General features: G+C 46.1%; 1 protein-coding gene across 6 annotated transcripts in view; it reads left to right on the top strand.

Annotated features, from left to right (window-relative positions):
- The first annotated feature begins 2,955 nt into the window (after window positions 1–2,955).
- Window positions 2,956–23,689, top strand: part of LOC147622844 (MLO-like protein 9) — a 55,808-nt gene continuing 35,074 nt past the window's right edge. For 5 of the 6 annotated variants that reach the window (XM_086822485.1, XM_086822486.1, XM_086822488.1 and 2 more), the window contains exons 1-7: window positions 2,956–3,246; window positions 3,471–3,528; window positions 3,678–3,898; window positions 5,014–5,133; window positions 5,220–5,280; window positions 6,463–6,548; window positions 6,807–6,881. In XM_086822485.1, the coding sequence (XP_086678611.1) occupies window positions 3,136–3,246; window positions 3,471–3,528; window positions 3,678–3,898; window positions 5,014–5,133; window positions 5,220–5,280; window positions 6,463–6,548; window positions 6,807–6,881 (732 nt within the window). In that variant the 5' untranslated portion in view covers window positions 2,956–3,135. Of the gene's footprint in view, window positions 3,247–3,399; window positions 3,529–3,677; window positions 3,899–5,013; window positions 5,134–5,219; window positions 5,281–6,462; window positions 6,549–6,806; window positions 6,882–23,689 lie in introns of all 6 variants that reach the window. The other variant, XM_086822487.1, reaches the window with a different exon arrangement.

The following is a 23,689-nucleotide window of genomic DNA, read 5'->3' on the forward strand; positions in this document are numbered from 1 at the left end:
ATAATATTAAAGCCTCGAAGTTTGGAAGTTTATGTTTTAAAATATCAATCATTAACAAAAAAATTAAACAAACCGAGAACATATTATCTTCTTTTTCACAACTATAATCAACTTTTGTACTATAATCAACTTTTGTATAAATGAATAAATAAGGGTATAGAGATTTACAAAAGTAAAGACCTTACTATGATTGACCAATTAATAAAGGAAGAGAAAACATGCCAACTCTCACTATATTTCACAAAGGAAGCATGCCATAACTTTAGAAGCACTTGTGTGGTAATGAACCTAGCACATGAAAGGGTGATCCCATCATAGAGGCTAGTTAGAATATCAATCAAATTCAAAATGAACTACACACTATTCTTTTTAATATAAATTATTTTACTATTATTAATGAAAACCTACTCAAAACATTGATAAAAACAAATAGGAAAGTTTTGAATTATAAAAAGTGTAATGAAACAAGATAATAGGCTTTTCTTGTAAATATATATTAATGAAACAAGATAAGATTACTAATGAAGCCTACTCAAAACATTGATAAATATAAATAATATTTTTGAATTAAAAAAAGCATAATGAAACAAGATATGAAGCTTTTCTTTGTAAATATATATGTATTATATTAATTAACACATGAAAAATGAAAAATGACCTATGTGACCAAATACTAGTGGATGCAAAGCATGATCACAATAGTGAAAATGAAAAGGGATCTACTGAATTTATATGGGTTCATGACCTCCACACATACATACACCTATGCCCCATGAGCGCGCGTAGCCACACACACGCACACATATGGGAGCGAAAGAAAGTTATATTGAACATCTTCCAAAGACCCAAAGGGCTTACAAGACCAAACAAAGTTGCATGACATAACTCAATCATGAAAAAAAAACATAAACAACTAGCTACATGCACAATGATGATGACAATAGGCATATCTGGATTGTCTGGGGAAAAGAAAAACATAAACAACTAGCTACATGTACAATGATGATCATGCATATCATCCTTGTCCATCGAGGATTTCTAGCATAGGGGAGTCGATGATTGTCGAAAGGCTTGCCATGTCCACTTCTAGTGGCAAAGTGTCTCTATGATGCTAGAGGATCTCCTTGAATTGCAACTATTGTGGAGAGAGAGAGAGAGAGAGAGAGAGAGAGAGAGTTTGAAGCTTTACCTTTCATGATATAGATATATGAAAAGTAGGGAAAATAAGAAAGAAATAAAGAGAAAATTGGAAAAATATTTTTTAAATATCTAACTAAACAAAATTCAAACACATCACATAGGGCCTCTACATATGGCCCATGCCACTCACTTTTTGAGCTCCAAAAGTGAATGCCCACCATGATTTGCTATGGATGATGTCTCTACGAGCAATGCATGATGTTCTTTAGATGGATGATCTCTCTAAGAGAGATGCATGATGTTCTTTACACATTGGCCATGCCTCTCATTTTTAGGGTTGCAAAAGCAATGTCCGTTGTCCGTAGTCTATGGCACGACTCTCTATGACCTCCATGAGAATGCTAGTAGGAGCGTAGCTTAACAGTGAGAACTTGTGACCTAGGGAGAGAAGGTCATGAGTTCGAATCCATGCAAGCTCTCGTTGGTATTGTGGTTGCTATATGACCACTAGGTGTAGTGCTTGGGGCAATAAGACCAGCGACCTCCAGGCACATGACCCAATTGTGACTACATAAGGATCTACTCAAGGAAGAGGAAGAAAAAAGGGATGTCCATGAGAGATGCCATTGGGTATTTTGCCATCCTTGACCACTAGGTGTAGTGCTTGGGACAATAAGACCAGCGACCTCCAGGCACATGACCCAATTGTGACTACATAAGGATCTACTCAAGGAAGAGGAAGAAAAAAGGGATGTCCATGAGAGATGCCATTGGGGATTTTGCCATCCTTGTTAGTTGATGTGTAAAGGCCATTAGGGTGTTAACAAACTCGCTCCCCTTTTTCTTCGATGTGCAGGGAGATGGCCAGGGGAGATTCCATGTCCATGTGAATGGGCAAGGGAAAATATCCCCCTTTTCTAAGCTTTTTCCCTTCTTGCACTCAGTGTGTAAAGCACCTTAGTCTTGACTTTCAAGAAGGGTTATGTTCAAAGGAGAAACATGTAGGCTATGCATTTCATAAAAACTCAATGTATTCAAAGGTACAATGTAAGTGAGGAACGATGGGATGGAAACTAAACTTGAATGCCACAACTTGTATTTGTCATATATTAACTAATGCTGCTGACGCATCATCACCTTATGTATTACCTTAGGTTTGATTACAGCTTTTCCACGTAGCAATGCTATTGTCATATCCTCCTGTGGAAAAGCTATGCTACCGTCATCGCCTCTTGCAACCTAGTCTACACAGAATTGAACAAAGGTGAGTTTGCGCCATGGGCATGGAAACAAGGCCCCTCCCAAAGAAAAAACGGTCCAAGAGAGAGGACCTCGCAAAGGCATCACTGAGCTGAGAGAGAGAGAGAGAGAGTATCTCTATGGGAAAGGGTCTCACCAAGATGAGAGACACAAAGAGAGGAAGCATGCATGATAGAAAGAGGAAGCAGGCATCACAGAGCGCACGAGAAAAACTGTCCCTTGCGAGTAGTCAAAAGCTACGAATAGCCACACCAAAAATAGAAGAGGTGTATCACACCAAAATAGAAGAGGTGTATCAGATTCTGACAAATGTGCACTAAAGGTGTATTCATCTCGTTGTTTAATTAATTAATAGCAAAGAAATTTTGGGTGCATATATATATTAGACTTAATTTTCGGCAGAAGCGCGTGCAATCAGTAGATTTTCTAACATTAAAAGCTGGCTTGGATTAGACCGAAACTAGCATTTAAAACTGTTGATGCTATGTTCATTGGCCCACCACTAGACGACGCCCCGGGGGATGATAGAAAAAATCAACCGATAAACGTGCGGGAAAAAAATCATGACTTAATCTGCATCTGTATTTTTGATTTGATTACAAGTAATGTCACAGAAAGCTTTCAGAATTGAGCTTGAGAACGCTACCAATACTGGAAAAATTGTGCAGTATTTGGAACCAGGAACTCGTGTGTACTGTGTTCATTTGATTCATTCTGCGACAGTACTGCAGGCGCATGGCAGACCAGAGCCTGGTCTACACCCCCACATGGGCCATCGCTTCTACGTGCTCGGTTTTCATCCTCAGCTCCCTCATCGTTGAGCGCAGCATCTTCTTCATTGGACATGTAAATTAGCTCTAATCTCGACCTGATTTTGAATTAAATCCATCCCGTCATAAAAAAACATCCTTAATCAACTTCTACATTTCTTATTATGATTGCTAACGTCATTTTGAATTAATCTCCAGCTTTACAAGCTTAATCTCCAATTTGCAGCAGTTGATTTGATGGTTAAGATTGTTGGTTGAACTGTTCAAACAACCGTTATGAATTGCACTTACCTTTGGCAGCTCATTGTGAAGTATAATCAATCAGCCCTCCAAGAAGCTTTTGAAAAGATAAAAGAAGGTAAATGAGCTTACACTAAGGTTCATCCATGATGATCTTGTAGCTGAATTTTTTTACTACCATATTATGTTGAATCATATGCTCAATCATCTATCTCTAGATAGATGTTCCAATTAATGATAACATTTCTTTGTTCTTGATGTGTGCAGAGCTGATGCTAGTGGGATTCATATCATTAGCTCTCACACTAGGCCAGAGCAGCTTTGAGAAAATTTGTGTGCCAACCAAGTGGTCCACTGTCATGCTCCTTTGCGACAAGCCAACTACAGACGACACCACCACCACCACCACCACCACCACCACCAGAGCACAGGCGCTCTTCATCCAAAGAATTTTGGCCACTGCTGATACCACCCAAACCTGCAAAAGGGTAAGTGAAAGCAAGCCCTCAAGCATTCTTTAGTAGAGATATCATCTAAGGGTCTGATATCCTTGACGGCACTCTTTGCCTCTTGAATCGGCGATAATAATAGAGCTGTGTAATCCCTTCTGAATTCATAGATAATCTATGATTCTTTTTTTTAGTTCACACCCTCTGGTCTTGTCCAAAAGCTTTTTGGGTAAGATTAATTTTCACATGGATTGAGGAGATTCAAGGTTACTTACACAAAAATCATATTGAGAGTGATTTCTCTCCCAATTTACACTTTGCCAACACTAGTCTGTGTATGTATCATTATAATGCCACCCGAGGCTAAGTCTTCTTACAGGCAGTACCCACGAATCATCACCCATTTCAAAGCCTGCGTAATAAACTTATAAAGCACTGCCAGCAGTGTTGTATCCTTGACAAGTCTAAGACTCCTCACTCTTGTGTGCCTTATTTTAAGTCACTTCTTTTCTAAGCACAAACTGAGCGTAAGAAGAAGAAGGATTAGAAGAAAAAGAGGTACAGCTTCCCTAAAATTAAAATGGCCAAAGTTAAAGTCAGCTTATATACTTTTAAAAACACCCTAATTACTAGATCTATTGCACCACTTGTCTCAGAAAGGTCTATCAATCTATACCAACATGGCCAATGGGTGTGTAGCCTAGTGGTGTGGGTTTGGGAATGGGAAGGGGAGGTCTTGAGTACGAATCCCCAGAGGCTCCCCTGCGGTGGCATGTGGGAATGGTGAGGAGGAACTAAATCCCCTAGCAGTCATAAATTACAAGTAATCCCATCCACTAGTCTCAAAATGGTACAGAAAGGGATATTGGATTCCTTGGTTGAGGACGAAGAGATATGGAAAGTCATTCCCACAAAGCCAAAGTTGTGTATCAACTATTCAAAGATGGACTTATTGCCATAATACCTAGCTTAGGATTTCACTTAGTCTTATCTTGGTGGATAAACCATACTTTTATGATAAATTGAACTCTCGTTGACCTCAATTCAGTTTTGTCTTGCAGGATACTTCGTATTCTTTAAGATCAACATGCAAGAAATTTTATGCATTTTTAATCCTTGTATCAGGTAATCTTAAACCTTTGAACCGTGTGCAGGATGATCATACACCCTTTATCCCCTCGGAGGGCTTTCACCAGCTGCACATCCTGATATTTATGCTAGCAATGGTTCATGTCACATATACTTTGTTGATAGTGGCTCTTGGGATGTGGACTGTAAGTGATCTAGTTCTTTGGTTATTGTTCTCCTCCATAACATCAAATTAATCTTATTGTTTAATATGTCTGCTCCACCTCCTCAGGTAAACCATTGGAAGGCTTGGGAAGAAAGAGCCAACCCAAAAGTGATGTTGAGTGCTCATGGTACATCTAGTTAATATGCTTAATTGTGCGTCAATGTATAGGCATGCATTTGTAGATAAAGTAGGCAAAGTTTAAGATGAAACATCCCCAACCAAACACCCCCCCACCCCTCGGGTGGCCCCTCTCTTTAAAATTTGAATATCTGACCCTTAAGTAAGCTTGGCCTTTTGAGTCACATCACCATTCTCATTAGTGTTTGCAAGGCCATCTTTGATGAAAAAAGGATGTGAGAAGCGTGTTTCTTTGGGTTTAGCCACCTTAGAGGTCAAGGCTTGTGCTGCATGTTTTAAGCTAGAAGCATGTACAAGTTGCTTTGAGGTTAGAGGTTACATGACTTGTTTAGCAACTTCCTTAGTAGGAGCTTGACGCTTTGTGAAGGCCTGTGCAGCTTGTTTTGCAGCCTCCTTTGTCGTGACTCTTGTCTTAGCTTGAAGTCTTGTCATCGCATTTCTTCCTATTTTCTTCACCACTTACCTCTCAGTGGTGGAGCAGGTACTTTGCCTCCGCCAGAGCTCACTAGGAAACTCTAGTTTTACGAGTTTCAGAGGAACATGCCACGTGTATACTTACAAATGGGGGGTATACAATTGTGTGTAAAAATAGGACATGTATACTTACAAGTGGGGTTATACAACTGTGTGTAAAAAATAGGTTGCACCTCGTTCTTCATCACATGGATGTTAAAACGACATTCTTACATGGAGACCTTTAAGAAGAAATTTATGGGGTTCGACCCCCACTTTACCAGTCGTGGGATCATTTTTCATCAGGTGTGCCGCATAGAAAGCCCTCTGTGGCCTCAAGCCATCTCTTCGGCGATGCAGAATTTGAAGAGAAGCTCTATGTAGGTTTGGTTGTCACAATAAAGAGTGATTGAAAGACACTGAAGAATGATATTCGCCCGTCATGGTTGCGAATCAATAAACAACGAAAGGCAAACTTCGTGACTCGCCAGCGTGCACATAAGCTTCACACACTTAGATTTTCCAAGAATCAATAACTATTAATTAATGATTTTCTTTTTTCACACACTTTGGTCCCCTATAGTATCAATTCTCTCTATATCTCATTAATGAATGTACATCTAGAAGAAAATTTACCAGTGTACATTTTAATGACATTCAATCATTGTTCACGTAATCGTAAGCATTCACAAGCTTCCTTGGCTTGCTACTTGATAAGGTGGTGTAAGGTTTACAAAGGAGACAAGTTTTGTGCGGGCACATGTAGCAACAAAATGGAGGACAAACCCATTTCTAGCTTATGTGGTACTCATTTCTTTTCCTTTAATAGAAAACATTTTTTCTTTTAAAATTTAAAAATAACTATTTTTTTAATTCTCATTTTACATTTAGCATATCTCTTTTAATTCTCATTTTACATTTTGCATATCTCATGTTCTTTTCAAAAGCATGGTGGTAAGTAAAAAGAAACAACTAGAAAAAAAGCATCAAAATTCAAATATTGTTCTTCTTTGTTTTCCACAACCTTATCCTTTTGTTCACAGAATTTCTTTGGTTTTCAAGGTTGCTTTCTTCCAACAATTTTACAACTCGGTTACTGAAACAGATTACCACACCCTTCGTCATGGATTCATTAAGGTATGAGATCTCTCTCTTTCTCCCTGACACACACACGTGATGTCGCACGTGCCAGTTTGGGTCGCCCCTCGCCCCTAAAGCAGTCCCCAAGGCAGCAAGCCCCCATTCTCTTTCTCTCTCTCTCTCTCTCTCTCTCTCTCCCCCCCCCTCCCCCCCCTTCCCTTCAGCCCCAGCTCTCTCTACCATGGGAGAAGTGGAAAAACCTAGCAAATAGGTAGCCCTCATGGAGGACACCTACAAGAAACTCCTGAGTGATTTCAAAAACCTCTTTGACCGTTCTCTTAACCAACAAATAAAAGAAAGAAACGGCGCCCTCCGGAAGGAGGTACAAGGACGCACGCATTCAGGTACTAGAAGAGCAAGTGGCCGCACTCAAGGCAGCCCCCTCGCCACATAAAACCCAATTTTGTTGTTCCGCTTAGTCTTTTAACTTCTGAAGGGGTTCGATAATTTCCACTTACCTTGCTGATCGTGGACATAACACTTCAGCACATCAAAGGCAACTGGTTGTAGATTTAATTATTAAACAATGCTCTTTAGAAATGACTGGTGAACTTGGCATCTCGGTCTGATACTATGGTCCTAGGGATCCTGTCAATCAGGTACCAATGCTGAATGAACAAATGGGCAACATCTTCGGCGGTCACGTTGGCCCTGTAGTACGGAATAAGCATAACAAGTTTGCTAAATCTATTAACAATAGTTAAGCACTGAGTATTACGCTTACGTGGATTGGGAGGTAGACGCCAAGGGATAGTTTTTTTTAAAGAGTTCAGTTTGCCCCAACGATGCCTTATCATTGAAGTGTCTCTTCCCACGAGGAGCTTTCACTTTCTGACAAACGTCATGGTGTTGCACATGAGTGAATACATCTCATCCATTCTTGGCGAATAATATTATCTTTCTAGCTTCTCCTGCAGAGTCGAAATCATGTCTCGGTGACCACCAGTGATGGGCGTCATGGAGAAGAGTTGCCCTGAACGACTTCATGACATAAAGTCGGCCTTTGTAGAAAAGCCAACCATCTCATATCAAAAAGCGGCATGGTCTTGTGGCATCCAATGCCTGCTCCCACTGTGTACCGAATTCCTCGGAATCCGCGTACGTGTGCTTCATGTCATCTAGTCCTGTACCAACAAGGTCGAGTATAGTGGTCTGAATCAATGTCATTATTCCCTTCTTGCTTAAAGCATCTGCTATTGGGTTGGCCTTACCTGGAAGGTACTCAATCATACCACCAAATTGCAGGAAGATTGGCTTCAGCGGTGCTGATGGTGACTCCACTGTGCACTTGGCATTGTCCGAATCCAACGCAATGCTTGATGGTCAGTGCGAACCTCAAATTCTTGGCCATAAATGAAATGCTTCCAACATTTCAAGGCCTAAATAACTGCTAGGAGTTCCTGAACGTAGACCAATTCTTTGTTTTTTTTCTGGTTTTCTGGCTGAATCTTCACACTTGATGAAGGCTATGATACCAATGTAACATGTGGAAGCTCGGTGGAAGAATCGATAACTTCAATGCTCAGAAATTCAGCAATCTTTCGTGACGAAGATAATGCACATCAGAGAGAGAGAGAGAGAGAGAGAGAGAGAGAGAGAGAGAGAAGATATATTAACGTCTACAGAAGGACAAATTGGCCTATGAGACAAATTTGTATACAACAAGTCCATGTCTTGAGTATCATGGAAAGAAAAACTGAAATGACAAGAGCTAATCCCAGTCATATGTAGCTCACTATGCAGTCATTGTCTAGCATGCTATAGATGTACGATCATGATTGGTGGTATACTACTAATTCTACCCAATGGAGATGGTGGGGCGTAGTACATCATACATGGGGCATGGGGTGAGGACGACTCTCACATTTGTTGTGCCCTGGTGTAGCCTCTGGACTCTCTCCTCCATAGCTCTGTGGTATCGTGCTTGGATTTGGGCAGACTGGGCCTAATGGAGTGGTGGTGGTCTGCGTTCGGGTAGTCGTGGTCTCTTGGTAGCTCTAATCTCCGAGGCGCTCTATAGTGAGCCCTCGTTGGGAGGTAGATGATACAGGGGAGGGGATGTGGCTCGCTGATAGGCTTGAAGAAGCTGGCGATCTGGTGTTGGGATCTCTTGCTCTACACCTGTAGAAGCCTCTCTCTACGTCGGTGTAGCTCAAGGAGGAAAAGGCATAACCATCTCTGATCAGGATACTCCATCACCCGGCTAAGTGGGCCCAGACCCTCTTTGAACAAGCAGTGGTATCTCCCTCTAATCTCATAATATACAGGGCATCTGCATATGTAATGCTCCTCTGTCTCTACCTCTCTGTGGCATAATCTGCATACTCTGTCCTCTCTAGGGATCCATGCTGCTCTCCTTGCCTCAATCTCCAGAGTGAGGAAACTCTGATCTGACCAATAGTCACCCTCATAGCGGGTGAGACTTGTGTACATCCATATAGCCTAGGCGTCTGACAAATCCATCCTCTGTGAATCTAAGGAAATGATCTCCGTAGTATTGCATCTTGGTGGGAAGGGGACCTGACCAAGTCTCCCTGGTGTGCATCTGGATCAAATCCTGTCTCAAAACTCTATTCCTCTCCTCTCGGGAGAGTGTAAAGTATGGGGAGTCATTATCATACTGGAAGGGCGGTAATCTATCCATGTCGAGCCCATGTGCTGAGAACCACTCATCTACTACAACATACCATGATGGGTGATGGCCCTCTGTGGCAATACTCTGTGAGGACTCCATGGCCAAGCGAGGTAGTCTCTTTGGACCCGCTAATGCGTTTGATGTAGGCTATGGTCTGAAATAGAGCCTCTACCATCATGGGGGGCGCTCTGACGATCTCATGTGGTACTGATGGTTTGCTGCTGCGAATCATCCTAGCGATCATGAGTATCTGTGGTCTCTCCATCCAGCGCCAATCATATGTGGAGAGGTTAGGGGCCCATACCAGTACTGCATACTGGGGTGACTAAGGTGTCAAATAGCCATCCTTTGGTGCGAGGCTCCTGAAAGTGAGCCTGATGACACTGTTGCTCCGTCAATGCAAGGCAGCATAACCTCGGGTGAGCCTGTCCTGTGATGCCTGTCTCATGGAGAAACGGCTCCCATTACTAGTGTAGGTAATACCCAAGTATACATATGATTTTGTCACCTCCACCTGGCTGCCTCTATATGTGATCATTGTATCTTTCATAACCCGTCTGGAAGTGTGAAAGATCATAGCCTTGGTTTTCCCAAGGTTCACTGAAAGGCCTCTCTGTGTACAAAAATCATCAAAGGCATCCATGTGGCGCTCCAGTCCCTCCATTCATGTGGCGCTGCAGTATACATATGATTTTGTCACCTCCACCTGGCTGCCTCTATATGTGATCATTGTATCTTTCATAACCCGTCTGGAAGTGTGAAAGATCATAGCCTTGGTTTTCCCAAGGTTCATTCCCAAGGTTCATTGAAAGGCCTCTCTGTGTACAAAAATTATCGAAGGCATCCATGTGGCGCTGCAGTCCCTCCTGCGAGTTAGATATTAGAATGATGTCATCCGCATAGAGTAATAAAGTGACCAAAACCTCTGAGAGTGATGCACCACTCCCTCCTCCTTTGTCTATGAAGTCCGTGACCTCATCTATGTATAGGCCAAAGGTGTCGGGGGAGAGTGGGCAGCCTTGCTTCACCCCCATATTGCTATGTATCTCCTCTGACAGACCACCTGGGCATCTAGCTCGTCCCGTCACCCTCTCATATAAAGAAATGATCCCCCAGATCATATCTGAAGGCACCCCAAGAGTCTGCAATCTCTGTAGGAGCTGGTCCTGTGGCACTGTGTCGAATGCTTTGTGGAAATCCACAAAGCAACAATAGAGTCTACTCTCATGACTTGGCCTGCTCAATCAGGTTCCTCAAGGTGAAGATATGATCCAATGTGTAGAAGTTATTGCGGAACCCGGCCTGTCCTAGAGCACGAAGACCCCTCTCTCTGCTAGAGAGCTGAGCATTGTCTCAAGTATTGATCCATATATGTTCGCCATAATAATATGGCCAACCATGAGAGAGAAAGAAAGAAAGATATATTAAGCGTCTACTAAAGACCCAAGGCCTATGAGACCAAAGTGATACAATAATGTCCATGGCATATCTCATCATGGAATGGAAAATAAAACAGAAAGAAAACATAAACATAGCTATCTCACTGGGGTTATACAAAACTGTCCATGGAAACTCATCATGGAATACTAAGAACATAGAAACATGAGAGCAACATCAGCTCTCCGAGTAGATGGTATACCACTCTCCAAAATATCAAGCATGGGGCTAATGAGTATGGCCGAGAGGTCTCCCTCAGCTATGTCACGTGGAAAGGTAGCTCGATGGCGGTGGAGCATGCCCTGGATCTGGAGCTGATGAGGTGATCGTGGCCGACGGGGGGGGGGGGGGGGGGGGGGGGGGGGGGGGCAAGGGCGTCGGGCACGTTGGAGTGCAGAGGCTCTGTCCGAGGTAACTCCTCTCAGGTGAGGTAGGTCTAGAGCAGCTCGTGGAGGGTCCACAAGATCCACTATGTGGGTGTCCTGCACCTCCTGGGTCCGGAAGAAATTGGTGATGGTTGGCTGGCGAGGGAGGGGGCGGGGTGGCTGGGTTTGAAGAGCTCTCAAGAAGGTGTCCCTGTGTCTGTGGAGCTCAAGCAGGAAGAGGCCTAGGCAACGTTGGTCGTGGAAGTCAATGATCCTGGAGAGTGGAACAAATCCCTCACGAAATAGATAGTGAAACCTCCCGTGGATCTCATAGTATACTGGGCAGCGGCATATGTAATGCTCCTCCATCTCAACCTCTGTGTGGCATAATCGGCAGATCCTCTCCTCTCTGGGTCTCCGTATGAGGTTCCCGGCTCTGAAGATGCGCTCAGCTCTACCTGTCTCCACTCTGAGGCGGTGGGATGAAACCAATATCTGGCCAATTGCAATCTGCATGGCATGGGACATGTGAACACTCAGGTAGCCCGGCTGCTGGATGAATCCATCCTCAGTGAGTGTGAGGAAGTCATCTCTGTAGAAGTGCATCTTCATGGGGAGTTCCGGAGGTGTGATCCATGTGCAATGGGTGTAGAGGCTGAGAAGATCTAACCGGATAACCCGGTTGGTATCCTGGTGAGAGAGTGGGAGAAAAGGGGAGTCCAAACTGTACTGAAGGGGGGGGGGGGTAGGCGGTCCATTTGAAGCCCATATACTGAGAACCAAGTGGAAACTAGTGCATACCATACTCCAGAGTGGCCCTCAAGTGCTAGTTGTCTGGAGGACTCCAGGGCAAGCCTCGGGTACCTGTGGGGATCCATGCGACTGATGCGATGGAGGCATCCACTACCATCGGGGCTGCAGCAAACTTTGCCTGGATAATCTGGTGTGGGATTGATGGTTTGGTGCGGAGAGAGAGGGAGAAGTGGACACAATATTGGGTCCCAAATACCCTCTGTAGGCCCCCCACCACGAATGGTGTATTTTCTTTGTTAGAATGATGTAAATATGTAAATAAAGATTGGTTCTTGACCTGCACTCTTCACCTTGGCTAGAGCACTCCCTTCGGCTGTCCTGGCCCTTGGAATACACTGCCCTTTGTGAATTATGAGATGCTTGAACTGATTTCTGCCTGGGGTATTTATACCCCCTTCTGCCGGCGGTCGGCTGGTTCTACTGTGGCCTGCTGGCTGAAAACCCCACGACCAGTCTATTGTCCAGGTCTACGCCTGGCTGCTGGGTAGGCCCTGGGCTTGGCCGACTGGCTGCTGGGTAGCCTTTTAAGCCTGGTCGCCTGGCTGAGCTAGCTCCAAGAGCCTGTCTCGGCTGCTTGGCAAAGTCTATTGGGCTGGCCGACAACTTGCCCAGCCCTTCTATAGGCTAGTGGGCATGGCCTAGGACCTTCCTGGCCCTTCTTGGGTGGCCTAAGCCTACCAATGCCCACACAAGAGCATGACACTCACTTCTGGGGTAGCCCTAAGGGCTGGACCGCTTCTACATGCAACCTTCAGGCTGTTTCCTACAGATGCGTGGCTTCTGGTTACAAACCAAACACTTAGGTCATCTGACATCATTTTAGAGGGAGACTCACAATACGGAGTGGTACTGCTTCATGTGCAAGACAATGCACACGTGACCTTGGATGCTTAAGAGTGGAACACTGGCTGACTCGTCCCGGACTAGGCTCACATGGGACCAATTTCCACTCTAGTTCCTGCACCTTCTATTCAGATATGTCCACGTGGCATCCAAGTGTGGGATGCACGTGACAGCGGGTCACGTGCCGGAACTAATCATGCTTGTCGTTAGTCCTTTATGTACTGATTATGCGTACATACCCTCAAGGAATGCTTCCTCCAGCTTCGCATGTTCGTAGACCACTCCATCTGGTACCCTGCTGCATTCTTTTGCTAGAACTGTGCACCTTCCTTGGGGCTTAGTGGCTGAGCCTGAATGCTGTGATACCAAAAGTTGCATGCATGGAAGCCTCCGTAAGGGGTGACCCTCTGGCCCCTACATAACTGCTATTGACTTCTAGGCTTGATGGTTGAATGATTGACTTGATGGAATGACTTACGCTTTTATATTGGTTGAGGATGCTGGTCGGCCAGCTCTTGGACATGGTACCATGCTAAAAAGCCTTAATAAATTATTCTCTGGCCGGTCCAAACCTGCTGTCGCTTCCCTAATACTTGGCCGATTGGCTGCCTAAGTCCCCCGCTGGCAGCTGACTGCTGTTAGGGCTGCTGACTGGGCACTTATGCTCCTCCAAAATGCTGGTAATGATTGTGATAGTGCTGATGTTGCTACTAATGATGATGGTACTGATGTTTATGCCGATGATAATTCTATTGTTGATACTGATGGTGATTGTGATGAAGATGATGTCCTATCTGATGATTAATCAGGGATTAAGACTGTTTATGCTAGAGATTGGCCATGGCACGGGCGTGCAGGTGACACGTGGAGGATGGGGAAATCAGCAAACAGGTACTTGCAGCCGATGTGGAGCAGCTAAAGGCTGCAAATGTCAAGCTGTGGGAAGTGCTACAGACCACAAAATCTGACCAGATAGAAGTGGTCAAAAAACAGAGGCCCCCACAAGCTATCATGAATGAAACCCTGGAGGAGGAGAGATTCGTAGGCTATGTAATGGGCGAGCACCGGACCTGGAGGGACTCACTGCCGAGTACATCTCCCATGCCGACGACACACTTCTGCCCTTACTAGCCTACATGTTCAATAGAGCCATGTGTGAGGGATTCCCACCTTGCTGGTCCACTGACACCATCACCCCCATCCTCAAAGCCGAAGATCCACTTGACCCCAATAACTATAGGACCAACGTGGTTGGCCACACATTGGTCAAGTTCTATGGATTGGTGCTAGGGATAGAGCTCAGTTCCTTCGCAGAGAGACAGGGATGTAGGGCCCCAGGACAAGTAGGCTTTAGGAGCTACTCTACCCTTGACCACATCTTCACCCTTCGAGCCATCATTGAGGAGGGAAGAGCACGCCATCAGAGGATCTATTGTTGCATTATGGACTTCCGCAAAGCTTTTGATACTGATCCCTGGGCCCGACTACTCCAATGCCTACAAGACATCGGGGCTCCATCTGATATGCAGCGGAAGTCTTTGTATTGGAAGATCCTGTCACACAAATGCTCACACCGTCTTTTGTATCCTGAGTTTCGTGAGTTTAGCAATCCACTTTAATACTTCAAACTTTCAAGAGATGAGAGAGAGAGAGATGAGAACTGTAGACCAGATTGGGTCCCGAATTACCCAGTGAAGGGCCCCCTATCCCGATAACGAGATAGTATTTGCTTTATTACTTTAGAGAGAATGACTGTGGACTGTAGATAAGCCAAACGCAAGATCTCGGAGGATCGGAAGCCTGGCTGAACTGTACACGGCTGTAGAAACACCTCAATGAATTGATCTCGAGCCTATGCCCTCTTCCCAAGGGCATGAGGAAGGGCTGCACACTTGAGGCTGAAAAAAGAAGGCGCTGGACCGTTCTAAGCTATGTTAGAATGTTGTAAATGCTTATGAATGATAGAATACCTTTACCAGATGACTGGTGTATGCCTGGATGATGCCCTGAATGCTGGATATTGATGTAGACTGATGAATCAAGGCTGAAACTGTTGGAAATTTGCAAACGCAGGTCTGTAGGGCTGATTACTGGTGTAGGGCTGATGCTGGACTGAAACGCAGACTGTAGGCTGCTGTAGATCTGTAAACGCAGACTGTAGGGGACTGAACTGCAGGCGGCTGGTTTATATGCAGAAAACGCAGGTGTATTTGCTGATTTGGGCCTGTAGATGTACTATATGGCTGCTCTTATGGCTGTAGGGATTGCTGAACTGCATACGTTGGAGAACCAAGGCTGGCTGAAGCAAACTCAAGTACTCCAAGGGCTGGATGAGACTAGTCTAGTGCTGAAGGCAAGGGTACTCCTAGGGCTGAGGAGGAAAGCTCTTAGCACACTGAAGACAGAAGGTGCCTTGGATTATCCCATAAGTGGAAGCATGGGAAGTTGAAGAGCTATATATAAGGCTAGAGTGGCACCTTGTCATAATCATCTCCTCCGGCTGGTGTTTTGGGAGCCAGCTCACCGGGAGATGGGAGCCCAGTGGAGGGATGCTGCAGTGCCCGTTGGGGGTGTTTGTGGAGCTCGATGGTGATGCTGTTAGAATGCACACGTAGGAGACGCATCACCATCGAGCTCCACAAACACCCCCAACGGGAACCGTAGCATTGACAGCATCACCATCAAGCTCCACAAACACCCCCAACGGGCACTGCAGCATCCACCGGGCTCCCATTTCCCGGTGAGCTGCCTCCCAAAACACCGATAGGAGGAGATGATTATGACAAGGTGCCACTCTAGCCTATATATGGCTCTTCAACTTCCCATGCTTCCACTTATGGGATAATCCAAGGCACCTTCTAGCCATAGATCACACGCTCAAAATCGCCAACCTTCCAACAAGGAGCACTTTACCTATCAATGCCCAATGTACTATGAGATCCGCGGAAGGTACCATTGTCTCTTCCGTGAGGGTTTTGCCCCATTATCTAGGATCACAGACTTCCCGCACCAGCACTTCCTGGGACTCTTCCTATTGGAGCTTTGCAGACACATAGAGACACTTCTAAGAGGGTATTGGACACAGCCACCACCCCTCCTTCCTCGCCAACCATCACCAATTTCTTCTGGGCCCAAGGAGAGGATACCATCATAGTGGACCACCACAAGATACCTTAGCTCTATCCCATTCCCGTGCAGTCACTTCGACACACCTAGTGTCCCCAGCCTACAGGACGCCAACCACGATCCTCCCATCATCTTGAGATCCTGGACATGCTCCACCGCCACCACACCACCTTCTCACGTACCGTGCTTGAAGGGGACCTCTCGGCCATAGTCACTAACCCCATGCTCGACATACTTGAGAGAGGTGTACCCTCTACGGGAGGATGATGTGCCCCAGGTGCTTTATATTCTTAGGCACTCCATGATGAGATTCTCTTGTACTAGTGCTTATATATCCCATGTACTCCCACATGATGATCATTGTATCATTCTCTACTTTCAGAGAGCTATGTTAGTTGTACTTGTTTTGTTTTCCTTTTCCATGATGAGACATACCATGGATATCATTGTATCACTTTGATCTCATAGACCCATTGGGTCTTTAGAAGATGTTGAATATAATTTTCTTTCTTTCTTTCTTTCTCGTTTGCCTTTCATCCTGGAGAGGAAGACTTTCTCTGACTCAAGTGATACTTCAGCTAGCCCTTTAAGACGACAGTCTTCATCAATAAGAATTACTACCAACTCATCATATTCCATCTCACGAGATGTCCTTAGTAATGGTAGGACCTCATTATACTTTGAAATCCCTTCTATGCTGGTGACTTGGATAGCTTTCATATCATTTCATCAACTTGTGCTTTGTTGCCATCATTCAGCAAGTTGTTGCTGAATGATGGAGCGTAAGTCGCTTAAATGTTCACCCAAAGTTTGATTCTCATTCATCCTTAAATTAAAAAACTTATGCTCAAGGAATACCTTCGAGTTGTTGATTTTGTTGCCGAATAGGTTTTCCAGCTTCTCCCATACCTCTTGGGCTGTTTTGTTTAAGTCCACATGGTGGATGAGGTTGTTGGCAACCCCCAAAGCCAATAAGTGCCATTGCGTTGTCATCCTTGTCCTCCCATAATAGGGTTTTCTCCTTTGATAATGTTCCACACGCCTTGTCTAATCAAAAGGCGTCTAACCTTAGTCTGCCATGTAGGAAAGTTTGCCCCCCGTAAACTTCTCGATGGCCATGTTGCTCCTATTTATCTCCATGATTGAGAGGATTAATCTAGCTTCATGTGTAGGTTTGAGGGAGACAAAACACAGCTCATGTAATAAAGCCAAAATGTAGCCGAAACGCAGCTCATGGTTTAACCTTGCTTTGAGACCATGTTGGGATTACATGGTGCTTGAGAGAGAAAGAGAGAAAGAAAGAAAGAAAAGAAAGTTATATTAAACGTCTTCGAAAGACCCAGTGGGTCTATGAAACCAAAAGTGATACCATAGTGTCCATGTAATCTCATCATGGTACACGAGAGAGTGATTGCACAACACAATAATGAATGAGTCATGATAATACTTCCACCATGTACAACGTTTTTATAGGCATCAAGCCTTATCTTTTGACCTAGACCTTAATAAGGGCTATTCACACCTTTAGAGGGTGTTCACACCAACTAACTCCGAAATCCCAATAGTTACAGTCGGTTCTTCAAAAGGTTATTCATGACACACAGAATGGGTTCCTCCAAGGAAGGAGTATATTTGATGGTAAGGTAGAGGGGTCAGTGGAGATTTCATTGCATGTTTTGAGATGGTTTCAGGCCTCTCTCTCTAGAGTCATGCAGATGGTTTCAGGTCTCTCTCTAGAGTCATGCAGATGGTTTCTGCCTCTCTGTCTCAAGATGGCTTCAGGCCACTCTCTCTCGAGTCATGCAGAATGAGAATCAGAGATGTCTGGGCATGAATTTATTGGAGCTCACAGCAGAGTCACACGGGGACGCGGGGACGGGGACGGCCGGGGACGGGGGGGGGGCGCGCAGGGGACGCCGTGCAGCCTGGGGACGCATGAGGTCGTCCCGGGGACGCGTTCCCGAAACGCGGGACGGGCAGGGGACGCGGTGAGGGGACGCCTCCAACGGACAGAAACGGGCAGAAAACGGGCAGAAACGGGCAGATTTCCAGCTATAAAAAAAGGCACACTCTAGGACTTTTCTCCACACTCATTTCTCAAGCCTCAAGCTTCCAGAATCCAAACTTCAAAGTTCCAAGTTGTGCCAACTTCCAAGCCATCTCTCTCTCTCTCTCTCTCTCTCTCCAAGCCATCTCTCTCTCCAACTTCCAAGCCATCTCTCTCTCTCTCTCTCTCTCTCTCTCTCTCTCCAAGTTCCATGATCCATCCCTCTTGAGACTTGCAAGCCTCAAGAGTCAAGCGGCAACTTGCAACTCTCTATTGCACCCTTCTTCCCTCTCTCTCACACTATCATCATTCATGGCATCTCAAGGTGAAGGCGCCGCCGCCACATCTTCCGTTGCGGGCTCTTCACGAAGGAGGTCGGCGGTGCACACATGGTCATGGTGGGATGAGGTCCACTACACTAGTCGTGGAGTGGGCGGTGGTTCAAGGGCATGGAATTGCAAGCTTTGTTCCTACAAGAGAAGTGGCAGTGCCAACAAAGTGCGAGCTCACTTTTTGCACGAGGCCGGTCATCAAGTGCAATTTTGCGCACGCGTTACTCCTGAGAAGCGAGCGGAGCTTCTTGAGAAGCTCAAGGTTTATGAGGCGGCCGAGGCGGCAAAGAGAGGGCGACATGTTGCCGTTGATCCTCATGATGTGGTGAGGACACGAGAGCAACCGACGCGAATGGAGGTGGAGAGGAACCCAAATCTTGCTTCAAGCTCTCAACCATTCAAGTCCACTCCATCCACATCGGGTGCCTCCATTCCCATACGCCGTCAATCCACTCTTAACGAGAATTGGAACCCAAAATTGAAGGATGAGGTGGATAGGTCGGTGGCTAGGTTCTTCTACCACGACCACATTGCGTTTCAAGCGGCACGGTGAGAGTTGAGACTCAATTCTCTTCACTCTTTTTTTTTTTAATGTCTCATGCTTCAAAGCATTTGTCATATTGCCAAAAAAAGCTAACATGCTACATGGTTTTCCTTACTTGAAATAGGTCTCCTTACTTCCGTGAGATGGCCACAAAGATCGGGGAATATGGCCCCTCTTATGTGCCACCTTCATCGGAAAAGATTCGCACCACTTTGCTTAATAGGGAGAAGTTGGCCGTTGAGCACGCGGCGGCGGATACAAAGGCAACGTGGGAGACTAACGGAGTCTCTCTCATTGTAGATGGATGGAGTGACACGCGCAAGCGCTCCATCCATGGAGTGGTGGCCTAGTCAAGGGGCAAAGTGTACTTCATCGAGTCACATGATGCGAGTGGCACTAGAAAGGCCGTGGATGTGCTTGCCGCGGAATGGGCATCCACGATCGAGGTCATTGGGCCGGAGCTTGTGGTCGGCATGGTGGCGGATGGAGAGGCGTCAAATAGGGCAGCCGGGACCATTATTGAGTCAATGTATCCATCCATCACAGTTTCTTTTTGCATGGCCCATTGTCTCAACAACCTCCTCAAAGACATAGGTGCCTTGCCATGGATTGCACCCACCATTGAGGAGGCTAACCAGCTTGTATCCTTTGTCCTCAACCACCAAAGGCTGCGACATGAGTTCTCTAAAAGGAGCACTCTTTCCCTCCTCAAGTATTGTGAGACAAGGTTTGCATACAACTTCCTCATGCTAGGCCGCTTGTCTACATGTGGCGGAGCCCTAAGAGGGCTTTTCCTTAGTGATGAATTTTCTGCCATGCCGCAGTCAAAATCGGCAACAGGGAGAACGTGCCGAGATCGCGCCGACGATGCCGCTTGGTGGGAGAAGGTGAAGACACTCGATGCCTTGATCAAGCCTATTGTTCACCTTCTACGAGTCATTGACGGCCGTGAACCATGTATCGGCAAGGTCTATGAGGCCATGGATTGCATGATCGAGTCACTCTAGCAGCTTGTGCCAAACAGGGCCGAGTTTGAGGAGATCCACTCATTATGTGAGTCCAGGTGGAACTCCTACTACTCCCCTCTTCATGCGGCTGCCTTTGTGGTTGATCCAGAGTTCCAGGGCAGAAAGCAAGAGGCCGACAAGGAAGTAAGCAGGGGATGGCGGATCATTTTGGAGCGCTTAGAGCCCGACCCTACCATCAGGCGGAAGATCAGAGACCAGCTATCTCAGTACAGGACGCGGCAGGGGTCTTTTGGTTGTTTAGATGCATAGCTTGACCGCCTCAAGATTGGGTCTCCTCTTTGGTGGGAGGATTACGGATCAGATGGGCCGGAGTTGCAGCGCTTGGCTATTCGCATCCTTAGCCAGGCTATGAACTCTAGTTGCTTGGAGCAACTTTGGAGCGTTTACAGTCACATTGCCACTAAGAAGAGGAACCGCCTTGAAGTGCAAAGGGCAAGTGATTTGGTTTTTGTGAGCGCTAACTTGCGCATGCTATGTGCGACAGCAACAGGGAAGGCAGATCCCTTCACCGAATGGGAGATGGCACAGCAGGATCCTGCAGCTCAGGAGCATCTTGAGGAGGTAGAGGAGGAGCTACAGCCTGAGGGGGAGGAGGAGGCTTCAAATGGCATCGACGACTTCGACTTCCAAGCCTCCCGCGAGGCTAGCACTTCAGGAGCTTGAGGCTTGACTCTTGAGCCTTGAGCCATCTCACCTTTTTTGTGCCCACTGCCAATGGCCATGATCTATTGTGATCTATCTAGTATCTCTATTTTGTACCCACTCTTTTTTGTAACCCTCACTGCCCATGAGGCATGTACTTATCTCTTTGTATCTATCAGACTATCAATCACATAATCAGAGTGCCATCAATGTTTTATTAGCGCATTTTGCTCAAAATGACTCTTGTTTTTTTGTCTATTCGGTGTAAAATTTTGTTCAAAGTGTGTCTCTATATGTATGTCATGCATACAACTCCTAAATTGCTTTTAAAAAAGAGGTTTTTTTTTTGCCGTTCCCGACCCCGTCCCCGGGACGGCACTTCCCCGTCCCCGTCCCCCGTCCCCATGTGACTCTGGCTCACAGACATCGTGAGGGCATACTGAGACAACAACACCAGGACTGAGGTCACAGAGCCACCAACCAGGTCTCCATTACTAAGGACTTCTCCCATTTTTCGACAATGAGGACAACCGACTAGGCTCAGCCCCCTCCTCCTCTAGCACTCAAGGGGTGACCAGAGAGCAAGCTCGACCTATATTGAGAGACGAACGCTGCCAACCCATGAAACAGCAACCCTCTACCTGGCAACTGCAGGTCCATGACCTTCTTAGATGACATAGAGAGGTTCCCCAACCGATGACGTTGTGGCTCTATCGGAGATTCTAGAGGAGAATGATTTCAATATGTGATCACATGTTGGCATCATGTAGCACCACATGGCTTCCTAGCTTATGCATCTATTTTTTCACACAATTTTTTCTTTTCCATGGTTCATTATTCATCATAGATATTTTGTACTACATTTGGTCTTATAGACCCTTGAGATCTTTTGTAAACATTAATATAACTCTCTTTCATGAGCCTAGCACTAAGGAGTGGATTTTTGACACACTTGTGACACCTGCTGTGATGTATTGGACCTCCTTTTGGGGACCAAATCTCGGGAAGGATGACAAGAGGATGATAAAGAGATTGCAGCTTAGAGTGTTTTCAGGGATGATTCATAGTAAGTCCTCTCTATTATTCTTGTAGAGTTTGGAGCAGTCCCCTTGGTAGTTCTGCTTCTTCTAGGCACTAACTTTCATATACCGCATCTACAACTTGGACAGAGAAAGGGTCTCTCTGCAACTAGCCGAGATTGGACATGTTATGGTGAGGTATTGCCAAGGTTACAAAGTGCTTCCTCTCTACATGGGGATTGCCTGCCCCGATTCCACTGATGCACCACTATTACCTATCACCTGCCAGAACATTAACGGACTTATCCAAGCCAACCTCTTCAGATTGGAGATTCATGTCACATAGTTGGGTCCACTGCAGCTTCCTATAATGACGCAATTTTACTGCGACCACTTTATGAGGCTTACGTGGCATTCATTCAAAGGCATGGATATCTTCATGTACACGTCACATGCCGTGAAGATTGTGATTGGCTAGATCAGAGTCTTTTCACATCGGCTGAGGGTGGAGACTGGGCGAACAGAGGGCATTGCCAGAAAGAACAAGATCTGCCAATTCTGTTCACTAGAGGTCAAGACAGAGGAGCACTATCTTTTCAGATGCCCACTGTGCTATGAGATACGGGGCAGGTTTCATTACCTATTCAGGGAGGGGTTTGGGTCAGTCTCAGGTCATTGATTTCCATGACCAACAATGCCTGGGACTCCATTTGAGATCAGCTATGCAGAGAGGCACGGAGGCAGACCCCAGACCCTCACAGCCCACCATCACGAGTTTCTTTCATCCGGCCCAGGATGGAGGCTCTCGCCCCCACAACCACGGGATAGCTCTAACCAGGATGCCCCTAATTGATGGACCAAGTAGCGCACATTAACAACACATGCGTAACAGGTGCGACCCCACCTTTTGGGCGTCTCCCTAGACAGAGCGATCCAGGTGCAGCGATCTAGACGCCCGAGACCCACTGGTCCAAGGTAAAGGAATGCCTCTCCACAGGCAGTGGATGTGAAGAGCCTCTAAAGTCATAGATGTCGAGGACCGACTGTGATCCCCTCACATTGTACTATTGTAGCATTGTACAATCGGCACTTATTACTGGGTTGCTGTTTTTTTCTCTCACCTTTAGTTGGGTTTTTTCTCATGTTTTTTCCATGATTCTGTCATTTCATGGACACATGGTAACACTTTTGGTCTCATAGACCCTTAGGTCTTTAAGACATGAATCATATTGCTTTTCAAGGTGGGTGGTTGCAGAGAGTCGAGATGAGAGCCCAGCCTGCCCCCCCTGCCCCCTGGTGCTGCCCCCGCCTTTTCGCCAACATCTCCTCGCTCGGTCCCTGCCTGGCCCCCTGCCCTCACCCTCGCCTCTTTGCTGCTATCACCTTGCTTGCATACTCTGTGCGGTCTGCCCCTGCCTCTTCGCTGCCATCACCTTGCTTGCGCACTCCATGGCCTGCGCCCACCTCTCTTTGCCACCATCACCTTGTTGTATCCTTCCTAAACCCACCCTTCCTCCATTGCATAGGGCCTTCATCCCTCGTCACCCTTCTTTTTCTTTGTGCAGCAGATTGTGGGTTGTATTTTCTTGGCGGTATGCTGCATATGGTCCTTTCCCCTCAGGAGGAGTTCATGGCATCCACTCTGTCATCCCCCGGTGCTTATTATCTGATGTGGACTTTCACCTCCTCTCCTCCTCATTCACTAAGTTGAAGTCCGTATGCTTATCTGCAAGCTTGTCGGCAGCCATCCGGCGAGAGGGCACTTTTGGGACCTGCAGCCAGAGCCTTGGTGGGATATCAAGCCCGGATAAACTATAGCCAGTTCCTGGGCAAAGGGTCCACCTGGCTAGAGTTCGACATGGATGCCCTTGCCAAGAGGGTCCTTGCGCAGAGCCTGATTCTTGTATGAGTGGCACAGGTTTTCTTGGCGCGTAAGGGCAACACGGCTTCTCTTGAGCGTTGGACCCCTTGGCT

This window comes from Cibotium barometz, chromosome 28 (assembly GCF_041138505.1).
Source record: "Cibotium barometz isolate CiBa-2024 chromosome 28, ASM4113850v1, whole genome shotgun sequence".
Classification (NCBI taxonomy): Eukaryota; Viridiplantae; Streptophyta; class Polypodiopsida; order Cyatheales; family Cibotiaceae; genus Cibotium; species Cibotium barometz.